The sequence below is a fragment of the Pelecanus crispus genome, chromosome 6 (genome assembly GCF_030463565.1).
Source record: "Pelecanus crispus isolate bPelCri1 chromosome 6, bPelCri1.pri, whole genome shotgun sequence".
Lineage (NCBI taxonomy): Eukaryota > Metazoa > Chordata > Aves > Pelecaniformes > Pelecanidae > Pelecanus > Pelecanus crispus.
The window spans coordinates 71,234,834-71,259,765 of NC_134648.1; the positions used below are offsets into that span (position 1 = coordinate 71,234,834).

General features: G+C 43.1%; 1 protein-coding gene across 4 annotated transcripts; it reads right to left on the bottom strand.

Moving 5' to 3' along the window:
- Positions 1–469: 469 nt before the first annotated feature.
- STYX (serine/threonine/tyrosine interacting protein) lies at positions 470–21,655 on the bottom strand. Of its 4 annotated transcripts, none has more exons than XM_075712164.1 (12): positions 21,599–21,655; positions 11,032–11,064; positions 10,100–10,153; positions 8,875–8,972; positions 8,105–8,165; positions 6,704–6,740; positions 6,104–6,143; positions 5,971–6,021; positions 5,300–5,372; positions 4,211–4,304; positions 3,363–3,483; positions 470–2,287 (listed from the first exon to the last, which is right to left on the bottom strand). In XM_075712164.1, the coding sequence occupies exons 1-11, from the start codon at positions 21,653–21,655 to the stop codon at positions 3,410–3,412; spliced, it is 672 nt and encodes a 223-aa protein (XP_075568279.1). In that variant the 3' UTR covers positions 470–2,287; positions 3,363–3,409. The 4 variants fall into 4 exon arrangements, with proteins under 4 accessions (XP_075568279.1, XP_075568277.1, XP_075568278.1 ...); XM_075712162.1 differs by having other exon boundaries at positions 470–2,290; XM_075712163.1 differs by lacking the exon at positions 470–2,287 and adding an exon at positions 2,737–3,173.
- Positions 21,656–24,932: the final 3,277 nt, after the last annotated feature.

The following is a 24,932-nucleotide window of genomic DNA, read 5'->3' on the forward strand; positions in this document are numbered from 1 at the left end:
GAAGAACACCCAAGTATGCAGGTGTGTGTATTTTAAACTCACAGAAACCAGGAAAATGCCACAAGTAACAGCATTTAACAGCAACAGTGGTATTAAAATACATTCTGCATCTCCTAAACTGCAGAAGTCCTGTTAATTTATCTACGGTACAATGAAAGAGCAAGACCTCCCCCTCCCAGGGAGCAGAAGAACCAAGGATCTTGTCAGAAATCAATCAAAACATAACTACCAGCTTCTCCAGCAGTTTAATATTGCCTCCTCTTTGGGATTTCATTTTTTGGGTAACAGCTCTCCCCCCCATGAGGAAGAGAACAGCTCCTTCACTCTGCTTCCCCTAAGCTGGAAAAGGGAACTTTAGCACCTTAACATACAGCTGGGGATCCCCAAAGATCCAGGTACTGCAGCTTTGTGTCTGAACCTGAGGAAGCAGGGGAAAAAAAAAATAATCAAAAAAACCCAATTTCAACTTCTGCTGCTGCTGCTGCTGCTCTAAGGCCACAGTGAGGGACCCCTGCTGCCAATTACCACCTCTACTTTAACCCCAGAAAGCAAACAGTAACTGAAATACCTACTGGGAGTAAGTAAGCTAAATGAGACAGATGTCAAGAAGTTTTAAATAAAAGGCTTAATTATAGATGTAAGAGGAAAACTCATCGCAGAATCCCTTAGGATCTGAGAGGCTGTTATCTGCAAGGCAGCAGGCAGACAGACCAGAATGACTGTAGAAGGCATCAGCAGGGGGTAATGGCATGAAAAAAGTTAGAATGGTGGAAAATCCTTAGTCATAAAGCTCGTTAGTTTGTGAAACAACCTCCCCAGGGAAGCACCAGGACCCCAGTGGGATAACAGAACCAGACTACACATGAACAAGCCTCTCTGGCAGAGTAGAATTAGATGAATCAAGAGTGTTCTTCCATCTGTGTTTCATCTCTACCCCTTCCCCAGGGAGCCGAAATAGCAAGCAATTTTATGCAGAAGTTCTGGTTCCCATCCTTGTTTCATCAGAAGCTTGTAGCTGCAGCGTTTGGTGAGCGGCGCAAGAGAGACGGACATCGGAGCCGTGCGGTAGCCTCGTGGGGTAAGCAGCGAAACATCGGAGAATGTGTTTCCCAACAGCCCCAGAAGCATTCTTTTAAAGACAGTCAGTTAACAGCACATAATAAACCCTACAACAGCAAAACCAGCACTGCACGCTTAGCTGGTCAGCTTAACGCTGACAAGTTGTAGTTCTTAAGGAGATAACAGTAACACTTCCTTTTTTTCAAGCTGAAAATTTCCTAACTAAAAGCATCATGTATTTCTTAAAGATTTTTTTTTTTTTTCTGAAGGATTTGCGCTGCTTCATCACTGAAGTAGGTGGCAGAGGACAGACAGCAGTGAAGGGAAAGCGCTGCCGAACCCCGGTTCGGCTCCACCGAAGCCATGAACGCTCCCTGTACGCAGCACTCCAGGGCCTTCGCATTCCACAGAAGAGGTTATTAGGCTATAAAGCCTCAGCCGGGTGTCCTGACCCAGCCAAAAGCCCTGACTTCCTGCAGGAGGATTTCCTCCTCAGGTGTCACCAACATCTGTTCCAGCAGCGTGCTTTAACCCAGGCAGTAGCTTTTTGAAACCAGAATCTGCTAACTGCTTGTAAGAGCCTTGATGCGGGTCAAGAGCTCAGACTTGCTCTGGAGGGACCCAGCCAGCCTTCCGAGGAGCTGCGAGACAAGGCGGAGAGGATCGGTGACTAAGCAAAGATCAGCGAGTCACAGGCATGGCCAACTTGCCTTGAATACACAAAGTGAGGCAGAACTCCTACAAAGTAAACAGCCTCCTACAAAGTAAACAAGCCGCTGGACTGTCCTCCAGGAAAAGGCAGCATCAGAAGAGGTCCTCACAGTACAAAATGGCTTCACTGTTTAGATTCATGCCTTCAAATTCAAAGACGTCTGCCCTCAGAGCATCCCCCTCAGCGCAGGTTGCTCGTTCCGAGGCTGCCAGAGGACGCTGGCCGTTCACACACAGCCGTATCGGGGAGACAGCCGAATGCTCAGATCCCCAAACGTCTTTGTATTGATTCAACTCTCTTGAGCCTGTCAGTTCCCTCTTAAAACACAGTCCGATCACAAGCTCAGAATTCCCAAATACACCAGTTCTTCTAACAGCTTCGCAGTGTGCTCTGTCACCACAGTGCTCCTTTAGAGCCGTCATTTCATTCATATCTTTTATGCAACAGATCGATTGGCAAATCAAGCAGAGACGCAGAACTGAGACTGTACTTGCACAACCAGCGGATACCACAGTGCTGCTGAGAAGGGAGAAGAGTTAAAGCTGCATGAACGGCCTTGGCAGTTTCCAATTTGAAAACTTTAAAGCACTGGTAAGCATGTGGCCTTAAGCAACTCGAATGCTTTAGAAGAGCTGAGGTGAATCCTTTAGGTCTTGCTACCATTCTGGCCAGTGCTTTGGGCCTCAGTTTTCAAACACCAACTCAATTTTTACCTCAAATGATGCAACTATTGCCTTACAAAGGGGAACTCCTCCTTCAATACCAGTTTGAAGATGCACTGTTGTAGTAGACGGATGGACTGTACTGGCTTGTGCAACTTAAATCAACCTATAATGAATTTAACAAGCAGGTTTTTTAATGCTAGCTAAAAGAATTCAGTCTTGATGTGTGTAAAATCGGTAGCTGCCCTCTGCATTAATTCAGCACATGGCTATTTTATTAAGTAATTAATCAGTACTCTGTTAAACTTGAACTTGCATAAAACAGGGTGAGATTTTTTTTTTTAGAACAGTGTTTTGTCTTAAATTGGTCTCAGAGTGTCAGTGTCAAAATAATTCAGTATATAAGGAGATTTTATAACAAGGAAAAGAGATAAATACTGACTGGATCACTGCTGTTGCTCAATTGCCAGTAGTAGTGCACAGTGCAGTTCATAAAGCACATTTCTACAAGCATGACCACAATATATACGGAGAACAAAGTGAATTTTAGCAAACTTTTTTCTTTACTAAAGTCTCTTGTTATAAATTACACAAATAACTTTATAAACAAATCCCCCCAGCTTGCATTTTGTTTAAAGTAATAACTTTATATCATACAAATAAAGAAATTTCAAGTATGAAAAGTGCATTATTGCAATAATACCTCTTTGCAAGTCCAAAAATCTTGGTTTAGAATAAAACTGTAAAGTGTAAAAAAGGAGTAAAACAATCAGTGCCATCTATTCATTCAAGAAGTCCAACATCTTAAAAATGATGCTTAGTGTGTTGCAGAGGCAGATTTACACCTGAAAGCAACATGTAATTGAAAAGAAGCTATGTGTGTGTTCATCATTTTGCATTATTAATTCTTTTTCCCTAGTTTTCTTCACCTTTCTTGGCAGGAATTCACAATACAAAGAGTGCGTGTCCTCAGGTATCATCCGTTCTGTGCCGCTGCCACTTGCATGGTTCCAAGTTCTTCGTCCTCTTCATGCATGCGCTTTAAACTTCCTGCAAAAGGCAAGAGGAAAGAGGAGACATCGGAAAAGATCAGCTCGATACACAGCTGTGAGTAGGACTACCGGGCGGTTGTTACTGTCTTCTTGCAGGGACTCTGCCCTCTGAAGACATTCAGCTTTTGGACAGCCAGTTGCTGACAGCACTCTTCTTCCCTCATACTTCTCCACATGGAAGAGAAATTTCCTAGAATCCACCATTTTTTGCACTCCCTTTACACCTCCCGCCCCCCCAACTCCATTTTCACTGACCTTTAGCAGGGGTTGCTACTGGCACACCTCTATATGATTAAGGTAACATTTTTTACACACCTGTTATCTGTTTAAAGGCACAGCAGAACTTTTTTTTTTTTTCTTCCCAGAGCAGCTGCCTTAATTTTAAGGGCAGCAATTATGTCATAAACATTGGCTGCTTTCAACCTGTCACTCTCGATTCCTCTGGGGAACCCGGGGTTGTTGAAGGACAGGGAGAGGCAGGGCCCTTCTCCAGTATGGTATGGAAGTGCCGACAACACCACAGGAAAGCTCAACCACAGGAAAACAGAAAATATTTAAGTATCACATACTGAAGTTTGAACACAGCTTGCACACCAACTGCAGCCATCCCCTTCCCAAAAGTCTGAGATTCACTGCTGCTGGGGTTTTACTCAAGGAGTGCAAGAGTCACCTCACAACACCGGGTAAGACAGGCGGCATCACACACAACAGGAGAGGCTTCTGACCTGCAGTACCAGGTGGAACTGAGAGGGATCTCTCCAACTGCAGTGGTGACATCATCTGGATGGTTAATTTTGCTAGATAGATGGCTTCATATTCCTGAAAAAGTTTAATAATACATAGTGCTATTAATTTGGCATAATGCTTTGTAAGGATGAGAAGGACTAATTCTCAGAGTTCACTAGGACGGACTAGAGAGTGTCTTACAGCAAGGCAGAGATTTTAAAGGAAGGGAGTTCTTTGTTGCTTTGACGTGAACGACAAAAACTGTCAGGAAGGCAGAGTGAAAGAAAACTTAGAGGATGACAAAAAATGGCTTTAAGGAAGGGAGTAAACTTTCATTAAAAAAAAAAAGTCTGTGAGAATGTTCAGAGAACTCGCTGTTTGCAGAAGGCAATTCAGACAGCAGGAACAAACCAAGCTTAGGGTACAGTAGCTTCAGAGATTTGTTACACAGACAAACCATACATGGCCTTGAAGTTGCATTCTAGTGACCCATCGTGCTTTCAATGCTACACAACTCCTCGCAGGAGTTCCTTTTAAAAAAACAAAACCAAAAAGCAAACCAAAAACCCCAAAACAAACAAAACCCAAACAAACTCCAGAGATATTCAATCATCTTGCTGCCAGCCACTGACATAATAGCAGAGACAGTGCAAATCTGCATCAACATGCCGTCCTGATGTTTGCCCACCATTCACCCAACAGACTCCTGGAATATGATAAAGCAACTTCATGATATCGCTGTTTGCCATTTCAGATTTGTGAATTTCACCACCTATGAATGCCACAATACTCACTGTGCAGCTTCCTTAGCCAGCAGCTAAGCTGTTCCAGAGCCTCTTAATCAGTACACAAAACAGGATTTTTATTTCTCCTCCACTCCTGGATTTGCTTTGTCTGAAGCTGAAGTCTAATGAACTAGGGTAGCCACTCATCTTCCTCCCAAGCTCTACTATAGCTTCTGACATTTACTTGAAGCATACTTTTACAGTAAATGTTAAGCCTAAGTAGAAACAGCTGTTTTGCAGGAAGATGATTCATCAAATGGCTTTTGAGTTATGACAGGGAGGGTGTGTGGGGGGGGAAGTCACCTGAAGTTGATGGACAAATCCAGCATTAGGATTAATACAGAATCTTCTTTCTTGAACGTAAGTAAATGCGTCCCTTAAAAAGGGAAGGAGAGAGAAAAATACTTCAGTGGAAAACAGGCTATGACAAAAGTCTCTGTGGTTTCAGGAGTCTTCCTTCTGATTATCAGTTCTTAGGAAATACACAGCCTCTAAACGCTCCTCAGAACCCGTTTGTAGAACTGAATTGTTTGGGCAAAATAGGAAGCAGTAGTTGTAAAATCCTATTTGCCCACCCCACCTCCAGCCTTCAACACACTACTTAGAACAGCCTCTTGGGGCCTCTCCTACAGTTGTACAGCAAGGCATCAATCTGTGTAGGCTGGTATCCTGTTTCCATTAGCAGCAGGTACCTATTTCTTCTTAAAGAAAGGATATAAACAAACCTGCAGTGAAGTGAAATGGAATAACCTGCCCCACATAAAGTCTTCACTCAGTCTCAGTAGGTAACAACTGGCTTATGCGTCAATACACAACTATTTACGATCCCTCCAAAATTATTGTTCGCTTACACCACTTGAATTAAAAAATTAATACCTACAGGCGTATCAGACTTCTTTATCTCTACTAAAGTACTCTCTCACTTCAGCCTTTTCAGACAAATGGTTAACCGCATGACCACGCTCTGTTCTTACCTGTACTTCACCCCAAATGTTTCCATTATGTATGCAATAACTAAGGCAGCACTGAAAATAAACAAAAAAAAATTTAGTAAAATATATTTCCATTGTTTAAAAAAATTAGTAAGCAGGATGGATAGTTTCCTACCTTCTAGAAATCCCTGCATTTCCATGGACAAGAACTTTTCCTGAGAAGGGGGAAAAAAAAAATAAACAACGAACCATACTTGTATGGACTGAAGAAAATTCTTTGAAATATAGTTTTGCCTTGTTACGGAGAACTACACAGCAGCAAGATACATCGTAAGAATAATAGGTGTGTCTGACTTCACTCTACATTACTAACTACACTCTGTCCATTACTGCCCTGGGATACAGAAGCATGGATTCCTGCTCCTCTGAGGATTTTGAGTAACAGAATCTGCATTCCAAGACCACAATGCAGATTTAAGGCCCTACATTAGAGATGGGACAAAAAAAAAAAAGCCTCATGCACAGAACACAGTTGTGTTTGAAGTGAAACGAACAAACAAAAAAACCCAGATATGCAAAGTTTGTTTTCCAGTCAGATGCAAAAGGAAAGAACACTTTGCTCTAAACTTGTATAAGATAGCTAAAGAGTCAAGCACAATATAGCCCCAAATTTAAGAAAATCTCATACTTAAGAGCCTCTAATAGATACCACTAAGTTAGTTTTAAAGCTTTAACAATATATTAGTAAATGAAGGAAAAAAGTTAATGATTTTACCTCCACTTTGTAAACTTCCATCAATAAATTCTTTAGTCTAAAAAGAAAAAAAATTACAAGACTCAAAGTTTCAGATTATTCTAAATGTTACTGCTACTTGCATTGAAATTTGGTAGAATTCTTGTATCAGTCTTCATATACAGTGACAATAATGCTCTCTGTTTATACAGACTTTGACATCACTTCAAGCAGGCATTTATATTTCTTTCATACTTTTAACTATCTGTAAAATTGTCAGTGAAAAACTAGTGCGAAGCCAGAAACAAAAATGCATAAAAATCCAGTATATGTGCCTTTTACAATCATTATGTCACATTATGCCACTATAATAAAAAAATAACTTCCAAACATCTTTGCTTAACAGCGAGGGGGTGGGGGGGAAACAAAAACACACACACATCAACACCAATATGGCCTGGGCCACACTACTGACACCCGTGTCTTCCTAGAAGTTCTCCAATGACATTTTCACTTACAAAAGTAGGTCTAATCAATCTATAAGGTGAGACGTGATGTAGTAAGGTCTGTGGAATACCGCCAGGTTGAAACAGCTGATTAAGATGAAAAGCAAAAGCTAAATAATTTACTGTAGGGAAAACTCAGACTAGACTCTCAAAAATATACCAACACAGAGCTACTAAGATGTCAGTAACTGCGAGATCTGCAAAGGATGTTTGATCAAACGCCATTATACTTTAGAAAAGCTGCAAGCCATCAACCGATTTGCCTTCTTGTTCTGCAAAAACACGGCCACCTCTGCCATACACAGGGAAGCCAGAAGAGCCTTTTGGTGGGTTGTTGGGGTTTTGTTTTTTTTTTTTCAGGGAAAGGAACAAAACGCTTTTGCTCTGTTGCAGACTAACCTAAAATAATACATACAAAACCATAGCTCAAAACTAAGGCTTTATTCTATTTCCAAACATCAGTATGTAATGGGTACTGTTTAACTTACAGTTACTTTTTAATTCCTCATGTACATATGTTTCAAGATGCTGTAAAACTTAGTTACACCAACTAGTTACTATTTTCTGTTGAATTTGTTTCACTATTTGATACAAGAGATGTAAATACTCTTGGGCTCCAAAAAGAAGTTTCCTGCAGGCCAAGGGTTTCCAAAATAACTAGCATTCTCCCATGACCTGTTTTCAGACCAGTCTTTTTTTTTTTTTGAGACCATAGTAAGATACATCTCTTACAACTCTGCCTCGGTTTCTATACTTGTAAAAAGGAGTTAATCACACTTACTACCGTGGCAATAAGAAGGTCACTTAAGAGTTCTCAGCCCTTCCAGGTGCCTCAAGCTGGATATCCCAAATTTGAAACTTGGTATCTGTTAGTTCAGAAAACTCTTACTGGTCAACTCCATTCCCAATCCATTCACTTTAACACACAAATACTTACCATAGGGAAAAATCGTATTATATTCTCAACTGGATTATCTGCAATATCCAAGACTAAATACCTACAATGAAAACAGTTGCTATGAGTACACAGTAACACCGAGTTGCTGCCAGCTGTACACGTACAGCTGATTCAACCCTGCAACAACACTCAAACCTGCAGAAGGAAGCCAGCACCACCCTCCTGGCTTTACTTTCTGGTCTGAAATCCAGAACACCTACAAACGAGCAGCCTCTGGAGCTGTCCTTCCAAGGAAGGAAGTGAGGAACCTTCTCCAACATCCCCCAACAAAGATCACCTCGCAGAGTGGAAGACATTCACAAGTGCTATGCTACACTTTGAAAGCAGTGTACTACGTACTCACATGCTCCCCATCAGTTTGTAAATATGGGCCAGTGTTCTTTCCTGGGGCTCTATGCAACTTTTTCAGAGGTACACGCATTCCAATTAAGTTACCTCAAATGTTTTATTAGCAGGACAAACTGTACTCAGAACTAACAACTTTAAAACTGAAGACAGCCACTGTCAACTAATGGATACTTCTCATTTGCGGTGTTGTCTATGTCTAGAGTCAAATGGACAAATAAACTTCATGGTTTGGATTTAAGAGTCCTCCTACACCTTAGCACATTTTTCAAATACTTTTGACACCATGAAAATATTTGGAAAGAACACTAACATAAGAAAAAAATCTCGTTAATACAGAATAAGGTGTTTAAAAGTAAGATCTTTCATTGTTTGCAGTTCTGCACGTTACGATAATTTCTCACCTAAATAACTGTTGGAAGTTTGGTTTAATAAAATTTGCTTCAATGTTTTGCCGTATGCATATTACATGGGTTATGCCATGTTTCTGAAGTATAGGTAGCTGTGGAAAAAGAAAAAAAAACAGATTATTTTTTTTTAAATTACTGCATCTGTCTATTGCATGGTAATAAAAAGCTATACTTAAATACACAATAGGGCTATATCATGTCCTCAAGGAAAATCAGAGCTAGTTTTCTAATACTCAAAGCACAGCGTGAAAGATTTTGTCTTTCAAAAAGACAAAACACAACCACTAGGAGCTGCAAGAAAAAGCATTCCTGACAACGATAAAAAGAATAGGCAATAAAGAAGGCATTCAATGAACTTGTTTGTCTCTGCCCACCTTCCACTTTGCCTGAAATTGCAAGTCCCTACACGATGCAGTAGTTTTCAGCTAGCATTGGATTCTTGCTGGAATCAGACCACTGAAATGAAGATCATTTAAACTACGAGGCAAGCTTGCAGATACAAGCTTTGCCTTAGTAGCGCTTGACTTTATTGTAGATGCAATTTACCTTATTTCACTGCACACATGCGAGTTCCCAGCTCTGATTTGTATTGCAACACTTCAAAGGAAATAGATTGCCTGATCAGTAACGCGCAAGTCTCAAATGTTTTGCCTTTTTCTAAGAAAAATTATATTCAGGCTTAACTATAAGACTCAATTTTAAATACAAAAAGCTCACACATGAATGCTCTCTGCAATTAGCGTGCAAGTCACTTCAAACTTGTGTTTTTCTCTGGTTTGTAAGGAGTAGGTAAAGCTGATGAGCTGAACTGAGAGAGCATGCGTGTGTGTGTGTGTACAAATGCATCCAAAACTTCAAGCCACGTGAAAAATCAATCATGGCTCTTTCTCATTTTTCTCCTGAAGCAACCCTTTAGCTCACAAGATTGTTAAGGAAAACATGATCTTGTGTCAACCGCCCCAGCACGTGCCTGAGGCAGTAGTTCAGATTCGCTCTGCAAAGGGGAAGCATCGACACCAGCCTCAGTCAGACAATCCTGCAGGCTAAAAGGACCATCCCATAAATGCACCGTGTATTACTTCTACTCCGGCATCTTTCATGTTCCAGTTCAGGATTGCAACCAAATTTACGCCTATACAGATAACATTTGAACATATCGCCACAGTAACAAATCACCACAGCAAAGTTTCCTTAGGAGACACTATTCTGAAAATCATACCTTGCTTTTCATAGCTGAAGAATATGGGCCTAAAAATAACCCAGGTAAAATTTCCTAGGGGGGCAGAAAAACAAACATTTAATACCACCTCAAAATTATTTGAAATAATACATTGCACTCAACTCAAACTATGGCCATGGAAACAAGTAATTTACATATTAGTGAGAGATGTGCTATCAAGTGTCATTTCTAACAGGACAAGGGGAGCGGGGAAAACATTTGGCAAAGTAAAAGCAACATGATCTTTGTGCAGGAGATCTTGTTTTGGAACAGGAATCAAGTCCACTATTTGGATGAAGTTCCAGTTTGATTACTACATCTTACCCAGCCCCAGATCAAATGAAGGGAACTCTAACTTTGTATACAATCGTGTCTTGTAATTAATTCCAAATCGCTCTGATGGAAACGGATACATGCACGGTAAGTCTTCTAGCCTTGTCCTAGTAGTAGGAAAATATCAATTTTTAACCCTCTATCTCCCCGCCAAAAGACAACACGTAGGTCTGTAGATCTTATCTTGTGCAAAGATTTGGTTGACATCATGGTAGGAAAATTTTCATTGTGCAGAGCTCCTACTTGAGAACACTTACTTCCAACCAAACTTAAGTCAAAAAGCAAGGCTCCAATAGATTTTTAGCAACCATCTCCTAAAAACATTCATAAAAACAAAAATATAGTATTTTGGGGATTCTGAAGAAAAGAATGAGATTACTTTTTTTTTTTTTTTTTTTTTGTTTTAGTAGTTGCACAACTGAGATGCAAGCACACCTAAACTCTAAGCTGGCAATCCTGGCACATCTCTCCCATGGTGCTGCCTGACACTTCACCCCTAAAGACTGATTTTGATACCAGCTCTTTTGTAGGGTGCTTTCTTTTTCTTACTGAACATACCACAGGTTTTGACTCAAATGGTAAATGAAAGTATGTCATACCTGCATCTCTCTCCTCATGGGATAGGTCCAATCCTTAAAATAAAAACAAAACATAATTATATAGGCACATAGAGGGAAAAACAAATTCAGACAGCGATCTGATGTAAAAGAATCAAAATCTGTTTTCTGCAGATCGTACAAGCTACCTGCTACGCAACAGGCTCGTTGCTTACACTTACTGCTAACTCTCTACATGGATACCAGTAACACAAGTGCAAGGAACACTATTTTGACAGCTAATGTGAAGAAACCTCAAGTACTCTATACATCATCAGCAATGAAGCCTCTGCAGAACAGCCAGTGTGTGTACATCCACACCTCAGCTTTCTGCTTAGAAGCTTCACTCTAGAGTGGGGAGGAAAAGAAAAAAAAAAAAAAATGGAAAAAAGCTTTAGAACATTCTGTACTAGCCACAGCAGCAAAAAAAAATTCTTTGACTGGTACCTTCCTACAGCCACTATAAAAACCAGAAGATAACAAGTATAGCAGGCAACTCCCTTAAAATCTACACTGCCTCACCCAATACATTCAAACTAACTTTATTTTGAATATTCAGGATTTAGCTTTAACAGTTCTAGAAACTTATGTTCTCCATGAACACAGCAAGCCATTCAAATGAACTTCCACTTTTCTCCATCCTAGCCAGTTACACCGGGAAGGATCCTTGCACAGTAAATGCATACGCTTGTCTTCAGCCACAAGGATGTGATCCTCCTCCTCAGTTAATTCACAGCTAGCACATCGCACCCTTCCACAGAATCTCAGACCCTCAAGTTTGTGAGGGTTCACCACTCGGGAACCACCCCTTCCCAGCTGCCTATTTACTATCATCCAACTCAATCCATCAGAACTGCCCAGAGCAAATGCCAGGATCAACACGTTCATCCTTTGCTCCATTTCACAGAACTGCCAAAGCTGAACAGAAAAATGCTCAGGCAGACTCTATTCCTGTCTTTCCTTCCTTACAACTCCCACTGTCCTCTATTAACAGGCTCTTACTCATTCTTTGACCCTCACACATGAAGGAGCTGTATCTGAGATCACAGTTACCAGCTGGAGGGGGGAAGAAAAAAAAAAATCCAATAGACTGCATACATTTATTTACATAACTTTGTTGTTTGCTCCACACACACCGGCAGCTAAGAAAAAACTTTGCCATATGTCGTTCTTGTTATGTTCCAATCTCCTCAAAACTATGAGAAAGTTGAACTCTAAATATTCCACCTCTGAAGGCAGGTCAGGATTACACCAAGAAAGATCCAGGCTCTTAAGCTGCAGCACTGTCCACCTTAGCACCTGTAGTTGTATCGGTAGCATCGATTTCACATTAACCTTCTTTTTGCTAAGACACACAAGAAAAATCCAGTGCTTCCCCCAGATGCACACACAATTACACAATGAGGTTTTGCTAGCTCTTGGTAGTGGAATTAGAAAGGATTTTAGTATCAGTAAAGTTATTCTGGAAACCACTCAAATGGAATCTGGGACAGCATTTCTGAGAAAGCAAACAAGCATTAAGCCACTCAAAACAATTCTTTGAATACTGCCTAAAATGGTAGTATAAACAGGGAAATAAAATGCACCGAAATGGTCATTGCTAAAGACACAGAGAGGTAGCTAAATTATTTCTCCATGTTCCAGCTGTAATAATAAAAGCTCCTGGTACTAGAAAGTAGGAATCCTGTGACAAAAGGACGATATTTACAGAACTCTATCCTTTGAAGGTTGACCTAAGAGTGTTTTGGCATAACCCTGCTGCTCACTGCACATACAAAAGCATAATTCACTCATCAAAAAGCAAGAAAACCCCAGTTTTGTCCAAGTATAAAAACAACAGTAAGAGTAATAAACTCTGAAAAGCTTAAGCTATACTCCAGGAATATACAAGCACTTAAGTGGGTTTATGACTCTATTTGTAGAATTTAAAAGTCTTAATTTGGAACATAATGAAAACACAAATTCATCACTACTTTGGTCAAGAGGACTTAACAATACCTTACAAACAGTCCTTTCAAATGCATTAGAAGCGGGAAATTGTGTTAGACCCAACAGCTGTAAGCTGTGCAAAATAAGTAGGCAAGAATTTAGCAATATACAGTCCAAAGGAAACCAAAACCCAAAAGACAGCAGATGCCACAGATGTTCTGAACAAGAAAAAAATAAAAATGTCAGTATTGGCTCCAGACATTAGCCTTCAATGTTCTTCAAGCCAAAAGGATACAGTTTCCAACGGGATTTAATCTGCAAAATAAGTATGTGTAAGATGATGTATAAAGAAAACATTTAATCTGAGACAAGTACACAAACTACTGAAAGAGTGATTCTGGTGATTTCCTGACAGCCTTCAAGGCTTTTAGAGCTAACAATGTGAGATTATTCAAATGTTATGCAAAATTATGTAAAAAAATGTATTAATGTAGACTGAACCCAAGTAGAGGTCTCATTTTGTTCATCAACCATGTTTTCCACACTGAAGCACCCAGCAGACAAATCACAATGGCAAGTTTCTCTTTTTGTCAGACCAAATACAAGAATTTTGCTAAGAAAACAACTGATGATGCCAGAGCTGGACAGCGTAACAGCACTCCTTGCTGCTAAGTATTTGGTAGGTTCTACAGTATCAGTGACAACTCGCTGGACGACATGATCTTCAATACTCCCAAGACACCAAAGTAAAGAGAAGGAATACAAGAAATAACCCCCACAACTCCAAAGTTTTCACAAGAGGAACCACTCACCTCTGACCGATTTTCCCAAACTAGACTGTGACTCACTGACTGACAAGTTTAAAAGATACCTCAGCTGTTTTGCTGAGGGTGCTCCCAGCACGTATCTGCTGGATTTTGCATTCGCACAAATGAAATGCCAGGGATTCTCTAAAGCACTTCAACTACTGTCCCAGAACGGAGCGACTAGCAAGAGAAAAGGGAATAAAGCACATTTCAAAGACCTCCCTTCCCCACCTACAGCCAATCTCTAGCTGAAATCAATTGAAGATACAAATGAATAGGCAAGACTTGTCTACACTACAAAGAGCTTCTTGGTAACCAATATCCAGACTACATCAAGAGGTACTCTACCAACAGTTATGGTTATTTTATCAATATTTGCCATAGCTATACTTGTTCTTTAGAAGAACAGTTTGATGGCAAAAAAAACCCTGACACCTTACACTGACATGTGCAAATGCACATACATGTGGCCTTTCTCCTGAAGGAGTGACCTTGGCTAGGACTTAATATAAAATTCATATTATGAATCTGCTAATTAGTTTAACAGCCCTGACACTGAGATTTATCTATGCTCAAGATCTGCACAAAAGCAAAGACCGCGTTTTTTAAACACAACACCACAACGCACCTTATGCAATCTGTAAATGCCTCACCAGAAGGAATGTAGTGAAATGGATATACGTGACATCGTTTAACTGGTCCCTAACTGACAGTTTATGTTGAAAGACCCATCTAATTTTCACATATAAAAGGTATATCCTAGTCGGTCTGTGCCGAAGCTCAGCTTTGGTTGAAAGGCAATCCACAGTACTGGGCTTTCATTATTCTGGTTAAACTCCTGCTGCCTTGTAATTAGTAAAGCCTGCAAACTGCAGACTGCCCTAGATGAAGGAAGAAGCTCTCAAAGGTGGTGTAAAACACACCAATAAAATAAATCAGTAGTTTAAAGAAGAAGAATCCAACATCAAGAAGTATCTTTTCTAGATTTTAGCTGCTGCCCCTTATCTGCTCAGCATCACTGTGCATCAGCCACCATCTGACTCTCCCCGCTTTCAAGGCCATTACTCAAATCCTCTTGAAGAGCTGCACGCAACTCCCAGTAAAACCTTGCTGACCACTCCAGGTTTCTCACCCTTTTCCAACACTCAGACAGCTCTTTTGTTGTTGATTAACAGCATCTCTTACCTCTCTGTACAGATTTTTCCTCCCATTGCAATTCATCACAGCAAGACTTCTGCACGATTGATCGTTCCTCCTGTACCTCAAAAATCTAGGGCTGTCAGAATCCTCTTGCCTAAATTTGTTTCCCTGTCTAGTGGAATATTCATATAAGCTGTAACACTCAAAAGTCTCTCCTCCAAACCTGGTACGACATTCTTCCACAAGCTGTGAAATCAAAGCTGAAGACAACTGTTACGGCAACGACAGCCACACATTCTGCTGACCTGCTTCAGTTCCTTCATCTGCTCTGGCCGACCGATCTCTTGGCTGTAATTTTGTACTGCTCTGTATAGGAAATTAAAGTTACATCTAAACAGTATTATACCAGAACAGTCAGAGGGCATGATTATATTAATTGCCAACACTACTATCACCCCTGCCTTAGCAGGCTACAGCTTAGATTGTGGATGAGTCCTGATCCCTTAACGATTACCCTGACACAAAAAGCTTTATGCTTAATTCTGAGGCAGTTTAAAGTCTAATTTACACAATGAAATGAGATCACATCTTGGTTTTGAAAGTATTTTAGATGATATTTTGAAAAAAACTCCCAGCTGCTACAGTCTAACAAAGAGGGGGGAAGAGGGGGTGTTATCGTTGAAGACCTGCACAAAAATACAGCTAGTTAACACCAATGGCTTTTGGAAAATGGACAAGCAATTGTCATAAGAAATCGTGAAATACTGAAGTAGTAACAGAGCATGCTCTTTTGCTGTCTTTGAATAACAAAACAGACAAATTAAATGAAGTACTGAAAACATATTCAAGAAAAATATTTGAATGCTACTGACACCTGTCATGTCTCTCACTGTGAAGCATGCTACTTTATGGGGCTCAAAATTAGCTACAAACAAGAATGAATTGAAAGGCTGTGTCTTCGGTTTCAGTCATATTTCATGTTCTTGGACAGTTATCCCAGTTAGAAGCATTTTTTTTTTAAATATATGTATTCTTTTATATATATAGAATAGAATTATTTCAGTTGGAAGGGCCCTACAACAATCACTTAGTCCAACTGCCTGACCACTCCAGGGCTAAATATATATATATTTTTTTTTCCAGGTAGAAGTCCTAGTACAAGTATATAAAATATAAAAAGTTAAACCCAGTCTTTTTGTTCACTCAAGATGCGGGCATGCCACTCAAAAGAGCAGAAGTATACTAACAAGGCTAAGGAAGGCTTTGACAGTACTGCTAACCCAAAGCAGCGGCTGGTTAAAGGATGCGGTTACATTCGCACCCTTGCACGGTTGTTTAATCCCATGGTCACCACGCTCAGGAAACTATAATGGCCCCAAACTAACAGCTTTTTCAGCAAAGCTGGTTGTCTACCAAGTAAGCTCCCGGCTCCAGGTCAGCACAGGTCAGACAAGCATCAGGACAAAAACGGTGACAACACTGGATGGTTGACAGGACGGGTAAAGCCACTTTTTAGCAAAGCCAGCTATTAGACAAGCTTTGCTGTAACGGCAAGTTCCCCCTCGGTCACAGATCCCACTTCGGTCAGTCTCAAAAATGGTAAACATGGGCTGAAAAAGAGTGTTTAACAGTGTTTTCTGTGTATCTGTAAAGAGTACTGGGACAATGGGAAGTCCTCATCATACAGACATTTTTGCTTTTGAAAATATAAACGTATACAAAAGCAGGAAGGTGGAGAGAAAAAAAAATAGCAGGTGGGAATGACAGAGCACACAGAGGAAGGAAGAAGTGTACAACAGGAAAATAAAGGTTATTTTGGCAAAGAGAAACACAAGCCAGGAAAAAGGCTAAAAGGCAGACTAAGGCAAATGGAAAGTAGAGCCTTAATATAGGTAAGAAACAAATGTTTCTTATTTGTCCCATTCTGTAACATTGGTCCAAAAGATACCTCTACTAGCTTGTGAAATACCAATTAGCCCACAGGACCATCAGCACTGGCTTTTATGAAAGCGCAATAAAGGAGTAAAGGCAGAATTCTTCAGCTTATACGAAGCACGTGGCCAAGTGGCAGGAGTGCCACACTTTTTGTATTATTTTCTTTTTAAATAGACTTGCACAGAAGCTGAGACTGATCTGAATTTTTTCTAGTAGTATTTCTCCTGCATCCACCCCACGGCAATTCTACCCACTTACAATAAAAGGTCTTGATGATTCACTTTTTACGAAGAATCTCTGGAACGTTCGCTAATGAACAAGTTTTACCAGTAACTGGTAAAGGAAAAATTCCATCCAGATTATTATTAGAATTGCTTATAATGGTGCAAATATGTCCTTTTTCACACCTTGTTTTTCTCCCCCCCCCTCCCCCCCCCTTTTTTTATTTTAACCACAGCCTATTGAGTTGGGCTATATTGAGACAGCCAAGGACCATACAGGTCTCTTTACAGTCCTCCTTTAGATAAAACCCCCATGCTTTAAGTCCCCAGTTCTACAGCTTGCTCCAGTTGTGAGCCACCTTCCCATCTGCGTGGACGCCTGTGCACTTCAACAGGCATCCCACGGATGCAAGGCGTAAATTCATCACGACCGACGAGGCTGCTCGACTTCGGCTGCCGCACCGCGCTGCTTCTGATATATGCAAAGTAGCCTGGTAGTATCCCACAGAGTCAGGATCAAATTCTGTCACCCAATTTACATTTCCCAGCATGACAGAGCATTTATTTTAAATTTCTTTTGCTCTATTATGTGGGCAGGTAAAATAAATATTATAATACAGGCTTCCTACTTTATCTTAAAGAGTCTGCAGAAGAGGGCAATCACTTTACATTTGTGAAGGGGATTATTTGTGTTTCCTATCAAAAGTCAGGGTAAAAAAGCTTAAGAAATTTGTTCCACCTTTAGATGGACCGTACTACTGCATAGTTTAAAAAGCAGTCAAAAATACGTTAGCATTTCAGACTAAATAGAGTTGTCAAGAAACATATATTTCTTCAAAAATCATGTGCTAAAGCAAGCTCAGTTTTTACACGCATAATAAAAAGGCAAATATGACTGCTTAGTCAATAAGCTGATAATTCTATTACAAGAACCATGGAAAGTCCTAAAAAAATTCTAAATACATGATGAATACTAGTTTACTCATCAGCCTGCTTGCAAGCAAACACGCTAATGTTTTAACAAAGAAATGAGCTGGTAATATTGCTGCGTTCGCATTACGTATGCCCTACCACTATTTTTTTGTTGTTTAAAATTTAATGGGAAAATGATTTCTATTAAATTCCTTGAATTATTCCAGTCCTTATTTACCATCTTTCCAAGAGCACTAAGATGTCTCAGTACCAATATGCCAGCATGCACCGTTCTTAACCCGACCCTCTTTTAACGGGTCTTTAGCCATACATGTTTATACTGGGGAAAAAAACAGCACTTCAAGTTTAAGAAAGTTTGAGACCTCATCTTGGAAAGTATGCCAATTTTAGAAAAAGACGTATAAATCTAAGCTTAGAAATGGTCTCCATGCCATGCACGATCACTATTACTCATCAGACTTCGACATATTCACTATCGCCAATCCGTAAAAGAACACGTACAGTTTACAGACACGCACGGCATATACCAGAAAAGCTTTGCAAGAACGGCGAGTTACCTGTGGAATATCCAAAAATTAAAAGCAGAAAACACTCAGATGGCATAAGGACCTGTAAAAAGGGAGTTCAGCTTTTAAATGCCACAGACCCACCAGCGAAAGACAGAAGCTGGTTTATCCCAGGCTTCATTAGCTCATCTTGCAGAACTGGACGATTCACCCAGACCGCAGCCAGCACACGAGTGGACTAGAGGAAGCGCCACGAGCCAGCACTGACACACGCTTGTACCGAAGCGCGGCAGACGCTTGCCAATACCTGCCTGTGCTTGACCTATAACAAACACGGTTTCACCACCTGAATGAGCTTGAAGTATACACGGACTGCAGGGGGAAAAAAAAAAAAAAAAAAAAGTGACAACATGTAACTAAGAGAACTCATAAGAACGCACTTCTGGTCCGTCAATTCCTGAGATGGTATCAGATTAGGAATGCAAAGAAGGCATAACCCTCTCCAGCAGGTAAACGTCACCAGCATTTCTTAACGTAGCATTTCACAAGCTCTAAGAAGTACCATTAGCCGAGGCCAGTAGTCGAAAAATCCAGCAATTTTTAATACTAGTGACATCGCAAACAATCTCCAGGCCAGAAGAACTGACCTGTTTATCTAGAGCACATTTCTGCAGTCTGCCTAAGCCAATCCAACTGCAGGCTGCTGTCACCCCCTTATCAGATAGCCTTGCCCGCTCTCTGACTTCTCCTCGCGCCAGCACTAGGGAGCGTGAAGTTGTGCAGTCAACCAGATCAGCTCACTGATTTGGCTTTTTTTTTTTTTTAAATTATTATTACTTAAGCTGTCACACAGTGACTAGTGTCAGCTGGGAGAAGGGAGTTGGGGCAGGGGGGTGGCAGTTAGATTGCCTTAAAATGACCACAAAGTTGCACTTACTCTTGAGCAGCCTACATCAGGAAGTAAACCAGGCATTCCAAGTTCTCTCTCCTCCACTACCCCCCCAATAGCTTGAAATCAAATCTACCAAGGCAGCATTAAACCATACATAAGCAACTTCCTGAAATAATATTAGAGAGTACTCCTCATTGAAGAGCCTTCTCACAACACCACACAAGAGATGATCTTCAGTTTTCCATGAATAACTACATTTTGTGGGCAGAATGATTTTAGTTTCCTTAGTTTGCTTTTCCAAAGCATCTTCTTAAGGATTGGGCTGACAGTCCAAGGCTGAAGTCTCTTATGCTTTGCTTAACAAGTTAGCTCCACAAGAACTTCTGACATTCTCACGCTGGCTTCGACTTTTCTGTTTCCCCCAAATACTCCAACTATAGTGTATGTAGATCAAGTCAGACACAAACGTAAGGCGTTGGAAAAAAATTAACTTACAGTTTTTAAAAATAGTCCTTGAAATTCTCCAGTATGGTCTTGCAGCATGTGAAGTTCTAACATTCTATATATTATACTATTGAGAGAGAGAGCATGAAAAAAGCAACAAATAAAATCCGTTCTGAAGGACACTGTATTACAATTTCAATTTTCATCAGCTAAGAGTTGCCAGACTGGCAGTGACCTGCGTTTTTAAAACTATTTTAAACCGCACACTCCTTTTTAGCCATTCTCGTTATAAACAGGTTCAAAAAGCCATCCAGGCTAATCTAGTTAACCATTTTCAGAAGTAACTGCAGATAATAGGATTGGTTTCTCCAGAAAGAAAAGATATTTCAAAACAAACACATTATGAACTTCACAGGGTGGTATATAATTTGCATTCAGATACAAACTGATTCCAACTTTCTGAAAACAATGAAGAAGACTGGTAAATACCTCCATAACTCTAAAGAGGGTATTAAATCCTGACAACAAAGCCAAAAAAGACAAAACCCATAGTAACTTCCGTATTTCAGGTAACTTACCACAATAACAGCATTCAACAGTAACTCCATTAAAACAGAAATAAACGTTGATGTTTATGAAACACGCAACAATCTACAGACCTCCAAAGAGCTCAGATACTATCAACTTCCCGCACGAACGCTGTGACATTTTGCGTTAAATATCTGACGCTATCAAAGCGGGACGCTCGGGGCTGTTTTTGACACCCGAAAACACACCAGCGGTATCCAGGGTCAGAGCCCAGAAGCGGAGCCAAGCTCAGAAATCAGACACCACGCTGACCCGACTCCTCCGACAGCACACAGGGTGCAGTTTAGGCTTAGCAGATATTGCCACCTGTCTTAGTTCGCAGAGAAGTCTTGGCTGTCGAACAGGGTAAAAAACGCCTCCCCAGTAGACTCACCAGAGCGCCAAATTGTTGCTGGAGTATCTAGGAGTTAGTAGGCACCAACTGTTTGGAAGGGGACGGGCAGGTACTCGCTGCTAGCAGCTCATTACCTTTGGGCACGTACAAAAAGGGACCAGGCAGCAGCAGATGGGAGGACAGGAGTGGTGACCATACAAAGGGAGAGGGAACAGGCAGCGGAAAGCAAAAGGGCGGCTAAGAGGCAGGCCACGACAGGCTGAAGCGCAGAAGAGGGGCCACCAGCACGCTGAGGGGGGGCCACCATCAGAGGGCAAAAAGCAAAGGGAGGGGTGGGCAGGCGAGATGAGGCGGGGGGGGGGGGGGGGGGGGGGGGTCTGTGACAGCAGGCAGGGCTGGCTACCAGCCCCCAGAGCAGGCCGGCGGCACCCGAAAATGGAGGCGGGGGGGTGGGGGGGGGCGGTGGAGAGGGGCAGGGAGCGGAGGACGCGGTCGGTGGTGCCCGGGGAGGGGGGGTGGCACAGCGCCTGGCAGCGGGGCCTGCGGCCGGGGGTGTCACCAGTATGGGGGGGGGGGGGACACGGACCTGCGCCTCGGTGGGGACCGGCGGGGCGGGCAGCGGGGCCTGGGCCCAGGGACAGCGGGCGGGAGGGCTGTCAGCGGGGACCGGCGGCGGGGGGACGGGGGGGGACACGGGGAGGCCGGGCCCAGCCGCGCCAGGCGGGGCCGGGCGCACACGAGGCCGGCGCGGCAGCTGCCCCCGCGGCGGGGCCGCTCGCCTCAGGCGGGGCCGGAGCGGCGGGGCCGAACGGCGGCCGCGGGCAGCTCCCTCCGCCGCTCACCTCAGAGTCCTCCTTGGCCTGCGGCAGCGCGGGGAAGGCCGGCTTGGCGAGCTCCATGGCCGGGCGCTCTCCGGGCGGGGCAGGACCGGGCAGGGCGGCTATTTGGGCAGCGGGCCGGCGGGCTCCGGCTCGGGAGGAGCAGCAGCGGCGGCGGCGGCGGGAGGAGGAGGAGGCGGCGGCGGCGCGCTCAGCCGCTCGCGCCCGGCCGCCATGCTGCTGCCGCTACTGCTACTGCTACTCGTCCCTCCTCCTCCTCCTCCTGCCGCCGCCGCCGCTCCCCCTCCCGCCCCCCCCGCCCCCGGGCTCGGCTCCAGCGGCGCCGCCCCCGCCCCGCCCCGCCCCGCCAACGGCCGCCGCGCCTGGGGGCGGAGCCGCCAACGGCCCGAGGGGGCGGGGCCCGGCGCGCGGCGCCCGCGCTCCCGCCGCCGTGTGGAGGAGGAGGCGGCGGCGGCCGCCCCGCGCGCGCGCGCGCGCGCTCCCTCTCCCCTCAGGGGCCGTCGCCAGGCAGCGGCCGGCGGGCGCCGTTCGCTTCCCCCCCCCCCCCAATTCGTTAATTAATGAGCTTCCCCCCGATTCGTTAATTAATGAACCCCCCCCCCCCAATTCGTTAATTAACTCCTCGCAACCCCGATTAGAACTTCTTCAACAGGCCCCTTTTCGGCTTGGTGGCAATCAAGGTCCAGCTCCCCCCGTGACGGCTCAGGCCTCGCGCCTCAGCACCCCTGGGCTCCCCGCCATGTCGCAGCCATCAGGGCTTCCAAAGACATTCCGCTCGTCGCCTGCCCCTCGCCCCGCCGTTGCTGGTGGGCTCTTTTCTTCTCGCACACAGATCAAACCGCTTCCGTTTTTGGGGAGCGGGCGCTCGTGTTAGCCGCCATCAGAAAGACGCTGCCTGCCTCGAGTTATAAGTACTTGCGTGTACTTTATTAACAGAGTATAAGATACAGAATTCCTAAAAAGAAGACCACGGAATCTTAGTCTAAGCCTGGGCAATTGCACACATACAGGAATTATAAGGCTTGGAGTAAAAGACAAGCAGGTAAGGGAGTCTTTTTGGCCAAGACGCAGGGGTGAAGTGCAATTTCATTTGAGCTTGCATCCTTTATACAAATTGCAAAGTCAGTTTAAATACTTAAGTTTATTTCTTTATGCTTTTAGAAACAACTGTGGCTGGATAGAACAACAAATAGCAGGAAGTGAGGGCGAACTGCTCCTAGTCCTTCACTCATCCCCACGGAACAAGCGTCACAAGTTACTCGCTGGCCCGTTTACGGTGTCTGACATCGAACACCGCCTCGAGGGTGATGCTCATCCTCTTCATAGACTTCTCCATCATAGTGGTGTTCTCCTTTTTTGAGACGGGTCAAAGTCCGCTAAATGCACTTGTTCCATTTCCTCAGTTTCTTCCATTTCCTACCTTGCAGGTAGCAGTTTTGCAAGTAAAGACAGCTTATCTGAGGAGAGGAAGCCGCTCTCTGGGAAGTTCACCCTGAATTCTATGATCCGACGTCCTTTTTCATGAAATTAATTATTACTCTACCCTGAATTGGTTTAGTGGTGGACTTCGTAGCATTAGGTTAACGGTTGGACTTGATGATCCTACAGGTCTTTTCCAGCCTAAGCGATTCTATGAATTTTAGCTGATGCCACAAACAGGGTCATTTCCGAACAGGTCCTCGTGACACACGGGAGAGGCCCTCTGACACACCAGTCTTGGGGCAGGAACCTATTTTTCCACTTTTTGAGGTTCCCTGCTCCCATGCTCTGCTGAACTCTTAAGGTAATTACCCCAAACTATTTAAATGTTTTGCTCATTTCCCCCTTGAGAAACCTTCGACAATCACGTTTCAGCAACTGTTCTTTCAGCACTGCAATTTCCCTTCGGAAAGATGAAAAATGAAACGGCAAAGGAGGAAGCAACAGTAAAACTGCAGCTCCCACCTCCAGCTGGTGTCTGGAATAGGAACAGGGACAGGTGTCGGTAGCTTATGGTCTGAACCACAAAAATGAGCTACAACCACTCCCAGGGCTTCAGGAAACAGTTTGCCACCTTTTACCCTTCTGCAAGGTAATGCCAGAAGCTCAGCTCGCTGTTTGTATCACTGTAGTACTCAGAAACTGACTTCTATTTAATTTTCTAATCGTTCCAAGCACGCTGGCTGTAGCACCCAGACCTAGCAACTCTGTACGAGCTGCGCTCAAAAGGGTGTTAGGGAAAACTAAAACTGAGATTGGCATCTTTACACTCCTGACACCATCGCAATAGGAAGTTTTCATACAAACCAGAAAAAAGGTCCGTAACAACCATTAGCCGTATGAAGGTGAAAATATTGTGGCCCGTCCTGTTGTAACTGTTTTACACCTTACGCTACCTGTTTTGTCTCGCAGGGATAGGGGAAAAAATACAATCACAGCTCTAAAAACTGCCAGGGAGATGTTGTTAAGCTGTGTGCTTCCTGGCAAATCTAGAGTTAATCGAATGTACTTGTCTGTCAGCTGAGTATGCCCAGGGTAATCCAATTAGGATAATCAGAAGTAGCCAGAAGTACAGCCTAGTACAGGACTGTTCCAATCCAACATTTAGGCAAGTTGCTCAGTGCAGTCGATCTGCATGCACAACCCTGGAACGGATCAGAAGACAAAAATCAGGCATAGTGACAGATGCCCTTAAGAACACCAACACCTTCGCCTCTACCTTTTGATTTCTGTTTCAGCGATTACCCAAACAGCAGTCAATTCACAGGGAGCACAAAGGCAACCCGCATACGGCCAAATTCCAACCTCATACGGCGCGGCAAAGCCCTGTTCAGAGCTCCAGAAGTATTAGGTAGGTCACTTGATGCAGCGCAAGTTCAAAGGAGATTGGACAGTTCCTGTCTATATAGAGCAGCCAAAATGAGAACTGGGAAAGGAAATCCATCTTGCGTACCTCCCCCACCACCCCAAAAAACTGTAATCAAAACTTTTATAGATCAAACTGCTCCCGGTTTCTCCACCTCCACTTCAATGCTTTTGTCTATAAACTGGCGTTCAGTACAGGAGTTATCCCAGCGTAAGGGAAGACGGCAAACATTTAAAAAGACTTGTTTGCTTCCTGCATTCTGAGCAATAATTAAATCCTAGCTCAGCCAAATCCTCTTCCCAGGCTTCAGCAGCAGAGGAGTAAATAGCACTTGTCCCTCCTCTGAGGGAAAGGTTGCCTCCGTTTGGTATGTAAGGCACAGGACTCCGATACAATCCCTACACCGGAGAAAAGTTGCTCATCAAATACCGAAGACACATAATTCAACCCTCTTCAGGAGTTACAGAGAAGGTACACAGGGATAAGCAGATT

What these genes read in the sequence shown, in the direction of transcription:
- STYX (XM_075712164.1), bottom strand. Translation starts at nt 21,655, where the DNA reads ATGGAGCTCGCCAAGCCGGCCTTCCCCGCGCTGCCGCAGGCCAAGGAG. An exon ending in AGGCCAAGGAGGACTCTGAG is followed by an intron (nt 11,065 to 21,598) that starts GTGAGCGGCGGA and finishes TTTTATTTTAAG; the next exon opens with GATTGGACCTATCCCATGAG. An exon ending in AATGCAGGGATTTCTAGAAG is followed by an intron (nt 6,022 to 6,103) that starts GTAGGAAACTAT and finishes GTTTATTTTCAG; the next exon opens with TGCTGCCTTAGTTATTGCAT.